Source organism: Drosophila biarmipes, chromosome 3L (assembly GCF_025231255.1).
Source record: "Drosophila biarmipes strain raj3 chromosome 3L, RU_DBia_V1.1, whole genome shotgun sequence".
Taxonomy (NCBI): Eukaryota; Metazoa; Arthropoda; class Insecta; order Diptera; family Drosophilidae; genus Drosophila; species Drosophila biarmipes.
This window is the reverse complement of record NC_066613.1, coordinates 18,625,272-18,637,329: the sequence shown is the minus strand read 5'-3', so window position 1 is coordinate 18,637,329 and position 12,058 is coordinate 18,625,272. Positions and strand designations below refer to the sequence as shown.

At 43.8% G+C, this 12,058-nt stretch overlaps 3 protein-coding genes across 5 annotated transcripts in view; 1 reads left to right on the top strand and 2 right to left on the bottom strand.

The window, feature by feature from the left end:
* Nucleotides 1–452: 452 nt before the first annotated feature.
* LOC108035102 (myosin-11) lies at nt 453–2,848 on the top strand. Its single transcript, XM_017110531.3, has 3 exons — nt 453–1,999; nt 2,057–2,430; nt 2,494–2,848. Exons 1-3 carry the CDS (start codon nt 626–628, stop codon nt 2,699–2,701), a joined length of 1,956 nt encoding a protein of 651 aa, XP_016966020.1. The 5' UTR covers nt 453–625; the 3' UTR covers nt 2,702–2,848.
* A 3-nt stretch (nt 2,849–2,851) lies between these two features.
* LOC108035105 (pre-mRNA-splicing regulator female-lethal(2)D) lies at nt 2,852–4,595 on the bottom strand. Its single transcript, XM_017110533.3, has one exon. It carries the CDS (start codon nt 4,593–4,595, stop codon nt 4,209–4,211), a length of 387 nt encoding a protein of 128 aa, XP_016966022.1. The 3' UTR covers nt 2,852–4,208.
* Nucleotides 4,596–4,601: 6 nt separating this feature from the next.
* LOC108035101 (LIM and SH3 domain protein Lasp) overlaps nt 4,602–12,058 on the bottom strand; it is a 32,013-nt gene continuing 24,556 nt past the window's right edge. The window contains exons 3-7 of one of the 3 annotated variants that reach the window (XM_017110527.3): nt 7,904–8,036; nt 7,263–7,398; nt 5,235–6,374; nt 4,853–5,091; nt 4,602–4,781 (exon numbers count right to left, since the gene is read on the bottom strand). In XM_017110527.3, coding sequence (XP_016966016.1) covers nt 4,602–4,781; nt 4,853–5,091; nt 5,235–6,374; nt 7,263–7,398; nt 7,904–8,036 — 1,828 coding nt within the window. The remainder of the gene's footprint in view (nt 4,782–4,852; nt 5,092–5,234; nt 6,375–7,262; nt 7,399–7,903; nt 8,037–12,058) is intronic. The other 2 variants (XM_017110528.3, XM_017110529.3) reach the window with 2 other exon arrangements.

The following is a 12,058-nucleotide window of genomic DNA, read 5'->3' as shown; positions in this document are numbered from 1 at the left end:
AAACCGGTATCGTACAATAAAATAAATAAAAAATAAATCACACAAATAAAACGAATCTATATTTAAGTTAATTTAAAATAATGGTTCACAATCCTGCACTTCTTTTATATTTTTGGGCTTTTTTTTAGAACTATCTACTTTCTATACTATATAGATTTTAAAAGTAATACCTAAAAAGTTAAAAAATATATTAAACATGTAAAATATATCCAGATATTATTTAAATTGCAAAGGTTAGAAACCTTACTAATGATTTAGACCATGGTTCGTAACTTGGCTATAAAGCGTTACCAATTTTGAATTTGAATTTTTTAAAAAGGTTTTTTTTAACTTTTTTTTAGTTTTTCTGAGAAAATATTATAGAATTTTAAACAATGTTGTATTTGTTCAGCGCAGCATGATACACAAATATTTGATTATAAGGACCCAACCAGCTGCCTTTGCCTAGATTGTTTAAAAAAAGAGGGGCAATTTTCCAGAACTTAGAAACTACTGTCGACAACCAAAATTGTGAATATTTCGTAACACCCACAGACACACGTACAAATTATTTGCGCACAGCCAACGAAATTTGTTCGATTCGATTGTGCATATTTTTATGTGAACAATAAGAACCCATTGCAGGATGGACACGCTGCCGGATGAGTTTTTGGCCATTCCGGATGACGAGCGGCTGGGCTGCAAGATGGATCGTTCCGCACGCCGCCGGCATGACCACGAAGCCATGGCCGCCGCCCATGTGGTGGTGGCCACAACGGCGGGAAAACCGAAACCACCAAAGCCGGAGGGCAAAAGGCTGCGCAGGAAGTTGACCGAATGCGAGCAGGAGAAGCAGTCCCTGGCCCAGTCCATACAGGAGAAGAATCAAGAGATTTTCGACTTGAAGAAATCCGTAGATTCCCTCAACGACGTCCTCAACTCGGTGCCCATAGATGAACTGCGCTCCAATTCCTCCATAGCCAGCACCAAGATCCTGGAGTTGAGCAAGAAGAATCGGCAGATGCGCGCCGAATTGGAGCAGGCCAAGAATCGGCTGTCCAAAAAGGAAGCCCACATTGAGAAGCTGGAAAGGGATCTGCGCGCCCACGAGGAGAAGAATCAGCATAACCAGGAGATGCTCAAGAAGGGCTGCTCCGCCGAAGATCTCCAGGCGAGGATCAACAGTATGCAGCAGAAGCTGTTCGAAACCAGGAACAAGAACACCGAGTTGCAGACCCAACTGAAGTTGGCGCAGAAGTGCCTGCAGCACGAGATCGGCGAGAGCGTCAACATCAACATCCTGGCCAATAATCTCAACCAGGCCAACTGGCGTGGTCGTGCCCAGCAGATCATCACGCTCACCCAAAAGGTGCAGGAGCTCAAGGCTCGCCTAGATTCGTACGAGGACAGGGCTGCAGATCGCGTGGAGTATGCTCCCGTTCCCCTGGGTTCCAATCTGGATTTGGTCGCGGGAAACTGCCGATCCCATCATGAGAGATTGGGCGGAGGCGACAGCGGAGCCAGCTTTGATCGCTTCACGCCGAATGTGCGGAAGAGTGAGATTCTCCACCGGGCCAAGGTGGAGTCTCTGGAGAAGGAGATCCTCAGCCTGCAGGCCCAACTGGAGGAGCAGCGCGGCAAGACGCTCGCCCTGAAGGTGAGAAACAAGACCCTAAACGAGGACATGAACAAGTACAAGATGCGCTCCAACGAGCTGGAGGAGCAGACCGACTTCAATGGCGTCAATATCAATACCATGAATGACAAGCTGAACCGCCAGAGGATTCAGTACGAGAGCCGCTTGGACGACATGCGCGGCGAACTCATCCGGGTGACCGAGGAGCGGGATCTCTCGCGGCGCCAAATGGAGGAGCTGAGTGGCATGCACCTGGAGCTGCAGTCGGTGGTCAAGCAGAAGGATGTGGCCATCGCCAGTCTGCAGGAGATGAACAAGAAACTGCAGATGGACCTGCGCGCCCTCTCCGGAGGATTCCTCTTCTCCTGTCGCGAGTTTCGAAAGGTAATGCTTTATAAAGGGTCCTGCATAAAATATATCTTTTAATTATTATCCTTCCAGGAGGAATTTGTGGGCATCCTGGATGCCCTCGAGGTGGAGAAGAATCAGCTCATGCTGCTGACCAAAACCCTGGAAGAACGTCTGGAGGCGGAGCGAGCCAAGAACGAGGCCGCCCACGAGCAGATCGGCAAGTTGAAGGCCCGCATCAGCCGGTTGGAGGTGAAGATCAGGGACCTGGAGAAGGAGCTCGATGTGCAGTCCGACAAGAAGAAGCGCACCCAGCGAATGGCCGACTACGCCAGCTCGCTGAGTCGCACTTCTCTTAACGGATCGATTGGTTCCTTCTGCTTCGAGAACCAGTCCCAGTTCCAGTCCACCACAACTCTGAATTCGGCTGGACAGCCTGAGCTTAGAATAGAGGATCTCAAGAATCAGTAAGCTTCTAATATATAATCGAAATTTAAGATTTAAAATGAATATATTATATTCAATTGCAGACTGGAGTTGGCTAAGGAGAAGATCACCATGCTGACAGAGAAGCTGGAATATATTACCGAGGAGAAGCACGCCGATGCCAAGTTCTTCGAGGAGACCATGAACAACTCCAAGACCATAATCCTGGACATCATAAATGGTGCTCGCGAAGGCGGCACACTTGTCAGCAAAAACACTGAGCCAACCACCAGCGAGATCTCCATTCACTAAGATTGGGGAAATATAATTTGTATTTTGATTAATTTTTATGTTCTTTCCAATGCGATCAACTCGACAAAGGTTCGTGCCAGCAACCATTATTAAAATCGAAACCATTTTAATGGCATTACTTAGAAGAGCTCACACAAATTGTAGAAAGACTTTAAATTTTCATAAATTTTTTATTTTATTTGTAACACGTTCACAAAACGAAGCCTTTGGCGCTGCTTCTATTTCAGGATAGGATTAGATTAATTTATGTATTTGTTGGGTGATTTTTCCACTCGAAGCATTTCAAATTGCATTATGCCTATATAATTGTTATTAATTGCTGTTTATAGCTATGTATGTGTGTGAGTGTGGTGTAGGTTAAGTTAATAATACATTATATAGCTTGACTTGCCATAGAAAAACATTCCTCCAATCACATATTAAATTATTATTAGTTGCCATTTGTAAGTTGTTTCGTTACTTGCGTTCGAAATTCGCTCTGCATTGCTTGCATATGTTATGAAGATGTATAAGTTACAGTATAATAGTATATTTTATTGATTCTGTTATGCATTACTGGTAAGCCTAGTAAATTGGTTTTATCTAAAAAACACGTTTTAGCAAATTAAAGGCACTTTCAAGGATTTCTTTTGTGAAACGAAACAATATCGCCTTATTCCATCCATCAATTTAACACTAGAAACAAACAATATAATTATTATTCTCTTAACAAAAAATATATATATTAAAAACATGAATTTCCCCCGAAACAAGAACAATATCTTCTTTGCTCTCCTCTCCTTTTACACAGATAAATTGCCAAAATTGTAGGGATAAATAATCCGATCCAGATCGATCTGAATCTGGATTGGTTAATACAAAGAGCTTTCAGAAAGCCTATGAAAACTTTGAGGGGGAAATTTCGGGTTAGCTATCGCCCCATAAGTAGTATTTTGAGAACTTCTAATTAAATTAGAAAACGTTTGCCTTGCAATCTGGCTATCAATAACTTGGTATGCTGAAGCACTTTAGCTAGAAGAGTGTTCTATAGATATTCGTATTTGTATATGATTGGTTGGCTACTGCGCACGATTAGCTGATTAACGTTTTTGTATATTCTTCAATAAATATCTGTATAAATTTGATTCGTTTAAGGGCTGTAGATAAATGCAAACTTGGCTGGGTTAGCTTGGTCGATCAATTTCGTATTGGAATCGCGGCAGATATATGAACCACAGTCATATATCGGCCGATTCATAGCTGAAACACATACGACTCTGTTCTGGATTTCTCGTAACTCTGCTGTGGCTTTGTTTATTTTGTAAGATGGATATCGGATTGTTGGTTCTTGGTTGCGTTTAGGATTACTATTAATTTTAAAATTAATTTCCCTTTTTACATATAATCCGCTGCTTTGCTATATATAGTATTTATATATCTATGTGTGTTGTGGATGTATATAAGTTAATGCACTAAAGATTTAAAGATTTTGGGGTGTTGTTTCCTTTTGGGGTGAGTGACCCCCACATCATCGTCGTCGTCGCCGCCGCCTGAATACGTGATTGAAATAGTAGTAAATGTCCTGCTCGGCCTGCTGCTGCGGCGTCTTCTTGGCCATCTCTTGTTGCTGCTGCTGCTTGGGGTCCACTTGCGGATGGTAGTTGCTGTAGTGGTTGTAGCCATGCATGTCGTACGGATTGTGGTGAACCGGATGCATGCCCGCCGGCGGAGGGACTCCGACTCCTCCAACGCCTCCGCCATGAAGGCCGTGCCGGCCGGTCCTCATCATCAGGTTCGCGTGCATGTTGCGATCCGCGATGAAGACATTCACAAAGAAGGCGAGCACGAGCAGGATGTAGAGCAGGCAGACGAGGATCACCACAAACTGCTGGCGACAGCAGCAGTAGTAGAACATTCCCTATTATATAACCGCCTGCTCCACATAGTTGGCGGGCAGCATGCCGGTCTTGCCGGTGCGCTCCACCCGCCCGGTCATCCAGCCGGAGTCGATGGACTCCACCTCGAAGATGACGTCGCCCTCGCGGAAGCTGACCTCGTCGACGTCCTGCGCCTCGTAGTCGTAGATGGCCCGATAGACGCGCTGAAAGGGATTACCGGGGATTATTAGAAAGACACTCCTTGAAGGATGGTTTTTCTATTATTATTACTCACCAATGCAGAGCTCTGCCGCGACTGCTTCTCCTGCAGGGAGGAGTAGGATGGCTGCTGGCGCATCTGCTGCTGCTGCTGCGGCGGGTGTTCCTGCTGCTGCATCATCTGCACCTGTTGGTAGTACTGCTGGTGCTTCTGCTGCTGCTGGGCCTGCTCGGCGGCGCTCAGCGAACCATAGATGCCGTTGGCCGGATCGATGTCGGAAACGGAACCAATCCGCTTGGGGTACACACTGTTGCCTGTTGGGGGGAAAACGCATCGTCGGATTAGTTTGGCATTGCCTTAAATGATTTGGAGCTCAGGACAAGGACAAGATGAGTGTGAAACATCGAGCTGAGCGCACTACCTCGAACTACCAGCTAGCCTGGCCCCGCAAACTTACCACCTTGAATGCCCCGCGGCTCCGAGCTGTAGACCAAAGTGGTGCTGGACCGGCCCGCGTTGGGCACCACCCTTGGCCCGTCCGTCAGCGGATCGTAGTCCGCTATCTTGCCGATATTGCTGCCGCCGGCCACATGTTGCTGCTGCTGTTGGTTTGGCACATGGCCATTGCTGGCGTGCTGCTTGACGTTAATAGAGTTCTCCGAAGGTGTCACGGCGGCATAATTGGGCGAGGCGTACAACTGCTGCAGGTGATTCGGGGCAACTCCTGCTCCTGCTGCCACCTGTTGCTGCTGCTGCTTGCCGTTGCCATCGTAGGCGACACTGGCCGCCGAGCGCCTCATTTGTGGCGGCAACATTTGGCTCTGGGAGCCATGCCCATTATTGTTGATGTTGTTGTGGTTGCTGTGCGAAATGCCGCCGTTGCTGGGATTGTTGTTCAGCAGGCTGTGATGCGATTGCTGCTGCTGTTGCTGCTGCTGTGGGGCAGCCACCAAAGTGGGGTTGCTGTTGTGCTGCTGATGTTGCTGCTGTGGCTGGTCGTACTGATCCACGGAATTGCCGCTGGGGTGATGGGAATTCTGGAGAATGGCTGAGCGCATCTCATTGTAGCTGTTTAGCGCCTGCTGCTGCGGATTCGCCGGATTCGATTGAGGTGGCGGCATCTGTTGCTGCTGCTGGGATGTTGCTGTGGGATACAGATGTGAGGCTTGTTTAATGGCTTGCTGTTGCAGCAGCTGCTGCTGTTGCTGCTGGCGCAGTGCCTGCGGTTGCTGGTAGTGTGCATAGGGATCGTGCAGTTGCTGCTGTGCTCGCTGTTGCTGCTGATGCTGCTGGTGTTGTTGGAGCTGTTGGTATGTGGGCGTTATGGCCGCTGTGTTGTATTGCTGATGTTGTATGGGTGGCGGTGGCAGGGTCTGTTGCTGCTGTTGCAGATAGTGTTGGTGTTGCTGCTGCTGCTGTTGCAGTTGCTGCTGATGTTGCTGGTATTGCTGCTGCTGCTGCTGCTGTTGCAGCTGCTGTTGTTGCTGCTGATGTTGCTGGTGTAGTGTTGTCACTGCTGGCGGTATGGGTGAGGCTGTGGGTGCATATTGCGAGAATTGTTCAGCTGCCAATTGCTCAGAGAAGTATTCCGATTCATCTTGATCGATTAATCGATTTTATCGATTTTTTTTTTTCGTAGGTGACATTTTATTAGTTACAACATTTTCCACAGTTGTCATTTCAGTTTTTTGTTAGTGTGGATGTGTGTGGAGTGTGTTGTTCGTGTTGGGTGTATCGTTAGGTTAACGGTAGTTCAGAAAGCACACAAATTATGTCGTGGATTTCATTGTTGCAGTTGTTGATGATGTGGGGTGTACATATATGGCAACAAATGATAAACAAGGTCCGCAACAAAAAATAAATGTAAAGAAAACAACCATAAAAACGGCATTATAATCAATATTAATTACAATATGTGACAGATGTGACGGAGATGATGGAAATAGATACAGCATAGATAAAAAGTGTGCAGATATGCAGACACAAATGCATATTTACATAGTTGAAGTACAGTGAAAGTAGAGTAAAAGAAATAGAATACGGTTTAAGTATGGGAATTATTTCGAAATATTGAAAAAAAACTACGATAGAAACTGTTTCAGAATTTATCTATTTTTTAAAATAAATAAAATGTATTCGTAATTAAAAATCAATTAAGTAAACACTTTAGTTGTGCGCTCTGTAAACATTCTTTGTCATTCTTTTAAACCATTTGAATGCATGCATGACTGAATGACGTCAATAGACTATTATGAACACATTAAGTCAATTGAAAATCGAATAAATTAATTCAAACAGTAAGCCCGGCCCACCACCAACTAACCATTATCAAACAAACGAGCGGTCACAAACAATAAAGCTTTGGATACCAGTGAGTGTGAGGAGGAAAACATAGAGGTAGTAGTGACAGAGGGGTCGCACAGAGACGGAAGTAGATAGGGATAGATGGAGGTACACAGGGGGCGAATGCAAGGCGGCTACTCACTGCTGCTGTCGGAGACCTCGGCGGATCCACGCTGCTTCTCCATGGCCGCCTTCTTCTCCAGATCGCCGTGATATGCCACATTCGATATGTGCTTCGTGTTCTGCTTGATCCGCAGCGTTTCCGGGTCATCGGCCACCTGTCGGATACATAACCAATTAGTGAAGGCATAATTCAGATGGGGGAGTGTGTCAGCCGCCGCACAGGAAGAAAAACTTTACCGAAAACTTTTGCCTACCAAATGAACCACATTTTTAGAATTGAGCAGATAAGGTTTCGAACTATACATTATAACCTACACTTAGTTTAACGGACAGTCGAGAAAATGGTAATTATTTATTTTTTTGTAATTTTGTTTATAAAAATTTAGTGGAGAAAAATCTCCTAACTATCTATTGACCTATCTATTGATCGTTTTCATTGAAGTGTGTTGAAAACAGAGTTGCAAAATTTATTTTCAGTTTAACAGGAGGTTAAAAAAACGGACTTTCCTTATAAAGTTTTATAAATGTGGAAAGCTAATTTTGAGATCTCCTAGTTTCGGTTTTTCATAAAGAAAAAACATCGGTTGTTAACAAAAAATCGATAGATAGTAAGGCGGTCTAACTTTACTTCCTGTGCATTTTGACTCCCTCTTAACTGACCTGTGTAAATTTGCCTTTGGCCTTCTCAAAGTCCGCATGGTATTTAACGTTCGACTGGATTTTCGTATTCTCCGCGATGCGCTTCAGTTCGGGCGTATCGGCAATGGCCGTTGCCTTGGCCTTCGGTATGTGTCTGCAAAATGGATAGAAGTAAAAAGACAAGGGGTTAGAGATCAGATCAGCGTAGTTAGAGTTCGAGTTGAAGTTGGAGCTGGGGGAGTTAACGCTAGTCACAAACTGCAAATGCAGTCGCTCATTCTGTGGCATGCCACAGCAGATAAAGTTCATCATCATACTCAAACATGGCCGGTGGCAATCGGAGCTCTCGCCGAAAACTCTGCAAAATTCTCCACGCCAGCTGGCCATTCCATTCCAAGTTGGGATTCACGGAAATTCCGCTCGAGTGGGTGGAATGAGTTGTGAGAGATGCTGATTCTGCTCCAGGCGATACATACATGCATCCATCTCTAATTTCATGTGTTCGCTTCGTGTGAAAACCCCTGACCTCGCTTTTATCAATTAAAACACAGCTCCAAACGGCAGAAACTACGTGTGTTTCTGTGGTTTGATTTGGCTTTTCTTCACTGGCCCGCTGGCGAATAGCGGGAATGCACTGCCAGGGATTTGTCTGCGGCTGAATGCGATTTATCAAAGGTCTTGGTAAAAAGTTTATGATTTTCCGCTGGCTGTGAAGCAACTTTTGGTTGGAAACGAAACTACTAATCCCAAAAATTAAAGGAGACCACAGAGAAACTAAGCCAGAGCTTAACCACTGCTTTGGGACTTAAATATACAATTAAAACGGTTTCATTTAAATAGAATTTGAAATAGTTTGAATTTGAATTTTGGTTATACGAATTTGGGGCTGAAAAAAAAATATTAAATCCCAATAGAATTGGAATTAAATACTTGGGATTTGGCTATTGCTTTCACAAATTGGGATCTGAATCGTTTTCAATGTTTGTGTTTAATTTCCTTTTCCAAAAACATATAACCCAATTAAGTTATGAAAACTGAATGGAATATCGGGGAATGAAGTCACAACACAATACCATCGATATTTTGGTAGAACTTTTCCCGATCAATTTCCCCGACTCATCCCCACAGACTAATACATCAATTTAATTATCGGTCGCAGGGCAAGGAGTAATAACGTGGTGCATCTGTTATGCGAAAGTAGCCATAATGAACAAGCACACAGGCCAGTTCCATAAATTCACGACTCTTTTTGTTTGCGGCCATGGCCAGGGCACTTCAACCCATCAGCGGGGCAGCAAATCGATCGATCGATTGGACAACGCCACTGATAACCAAGCGACCAACCCGATGACTCGTGAGGTTGATAAACTCACGGCGGGGATGTACCGCTTTCGCCCTTTGGGCCATATTGCGCCCCTCCAAACCGCACAAACATATTGTAAACGTAATTGCATGCAAGTCTATTGGCTTTATTGAATATTTATGGGCTTTTTAGCGCTGTTCTAATCGCCCACAGCTGGCGCCGACTTTCGCAAGGTGGTCAGGGGCAGGGGTAATATTGTTTTCACATCGTTCTCCCACTGCAAATAAGTCGCAATCACTGTGGAATGCGAACCAGCGACAAAACAATGCAAACTGTCACACACGCACAGAGGTGACCACCGCCGAGATGGATGGTATGGCGCGGTATACGCTATATGGTATATGCTATAATGCCATAATGGTATATGTACTGGATAGTTGATAGTGGCACAAGGCCGTTTAATGACCAAAGCGTGTGAGCCGCAACAGACCCAGAATCATTCGGAGAGCACCGATGCATGTAGGTCTATTCCAAGCGACAAGACTTTGTCTAGGCCGCACTTAGGGTGACAAACTATTGTATACCCTAGGGTATGACTAGTATTGATAGATCTGCAGCAACCAAGAACTGGAAATTCAAAAGCCATATTACTATATACTCAGGGTCTTTAAATTGAAACATAAATAAGCAGTACTTAAAATACTGATAGTGCAATTTAAGATAAATATTCGTATGGTATATTTCATAAATTTTCTTTTCCTAAAATAAATAGATACAGCCCACCTGAAAGAGTATCTCAAAGAGCGACAATAACAACAACGAGGATAGGTATAATGCATTGTTGTTGCCGCTGTAAGCTTTGCTATACTTCGCTTTATCGTTCAATATGCGTTGCATGTGTGTGCCACAGATATGTGGAACCCAGAATCGAGAACCGAGGGGCTAAATAAGTACCAAGGGGCAGAATAAGTACAAAGCCCGAACCGCAGAAAGCATCGTCCGCATTGCCGTTGCGTTCGGTCGGTCAAATTGCTGTTGTAGCTGGCACACATTGCTGCTGCTGCTGCTGTTGCTGTTGCTGTTGATGTTGCTGGTTGCCACTGCTGCCGGTCGCTGGTTGCTAGTTGTTGGTTGCTGGTAATGATGACATATCAATGCTTAAGCGCCCGGAGGCGACATTGGCGAGCGGCCACCACCAGCGGATGTCTCAGCACGTTCCCAATAGATCAGCAGCAACAACACACCAGCAGCAGCAGCAGCAGCAGCAGCAGCAACATGCATGTCAGCAACAGTAGCTGCCAGGCCAGCAGCAACAATGCATGTGTATGATGCAATTGTTGTTCCTTTTCTGTGCTTTACTTTTTTATTATCAAAGAATTTTAATTTATTTGTAAACAATACGCAGCAACAACAGGGGCAACGGAAAGGCAGAGCAACCGACAACAGCTTTGTTGCACATAAACTTCTCCACATTTTCTTCTACAGCGACTAAATAAAAATAGTGTTGGTAAATCCTATAAAAAGCGAGTATTGGGTTCTCTTCTGATGATATTAAATATATATAATATTTTTGCTTGTGTTTTTTAAACTATTTAATAGAATATAATATTGAATTTACCTTAAATAAGTTATTATTTCTAAGTTTCATTTTTTTTGTGATTTTCTAAGCGTCTTTTTATTTGGTGCTGAATATACTTATTTATTAGTGCCCAATAAAGGGTATTCTCTATTTTTACTGTCGCCGCTAATGATTTCCCACACAAATTGCTTTTGATGGAGAGAAGGAGATCTGGATTCCTGGCCATCAAACTGGACCACATCGCGTGGTATAGTGGTGGCTCCATCATCCAGCATCGAAAGACCATCCAATCCAAGCACAATCCACCCAAAAACCAGCCCAGTGCATAAACGAGAAAAACGGTTCGGACATTCATTGGATGTCAACATATTTTTCTGGTTTTTCACTCTTGTTTTTACTATTTCTTTGTTTTTTAATTTTTGCCATGTGGAACAAGCGGTGACGGCGATTGGTGTTGAGTTACCATGACAGTCTTTTGTTGTTCGACGGTTTTTGTTGTTCTTGTGCAATGGATCAATGTAAAGTCTAAAAAAAAAAAAAAAACAATCAGGGAGGGGCACCTACGACTTTATACTGGCTATGATGACTGATAAGATGGGATTGACACAAGACTGGGTTTATAATGGCGTTGTCAACTAAACATAGTTATTGATTGGTCATGGAATACTCTTATCCTTTATAAAGGTTTCAGAGAGGAGACTATATACAAATACATCAATAGTTTAAAGATAACTAGGCAATGTTTTATGCTTATTAGTACAAATCTGCATTTATTAACATCTGATTTTAAATCTACTTTCAAATAAAATTCATAAGTCATATGTTTAAAAGGTTTTGTGTATGATGTTATAAAATTTCAAAATGTGTTTTCAATTCAAAATTCAAATTCAAAGAGTAAACTGTTGAACCAGAAGCAAAGCCAAGACCCCAAATGATCAAATCATTTTCTCATAAAGACATAATTTCCTTAATTCGCTGGCTGAAATTGCATAACTGAAAGAGAAATCATTTCACACATAATTTGCAAAATGCGTTAAAATTGAAATGAAATGCATGTCCGACCGACACGATTATCCCCCCTCTCCCTCTTTTCCCCACACCCGGCCTTATGAACGTGATAAGCCCCCAACGATTTTGGCATTGGCCCATCAACGTCATCATCGGTATTCATAATCCGTTGCAGTCAATCAAAGTGAGCATAAAAGTTCGAAAACCCATTCACAGCCGACGGCGGAGGGGAGTGAGTGAGTCAGTGAGAGTGTAAAACCCCATCGCGTGTTTAAAGCTTTTAAAA

Excerpts from the sequence above, each read along its gene's own strand:
- LOC108035105 (XM_017110533.3), bottom strand. The coding sequence starts at position 4,595 with ATGTTCTACTACTGCTGCTGTCGCCAGCAGTTTGTGGTGATCCTCGTC.
- LOC108035102 (XM_017110531.3), top strand. The coding sequence starts at position 626 with ATGGACACGCTGCCGGATGAGTTTTTGGCCATTCCGGATGACGAGCGG. Across the intron at positions 2,000-2,056 it reads CCTGTCGCGAGTTTCGAAAG|GAGGAATTTGTGGGCATCCT; the intron begins GTAATGCTTTAT and ends TTATCCTTCCAG. Across the intron at positions 2,431-2,493 it reads ATAGAGGATCTCAAGAATCA|ACTGGAGTTGGCTAAGGAGA; the intron begins GTAAGCTTCTAA and ends ATTCAATTGCAG.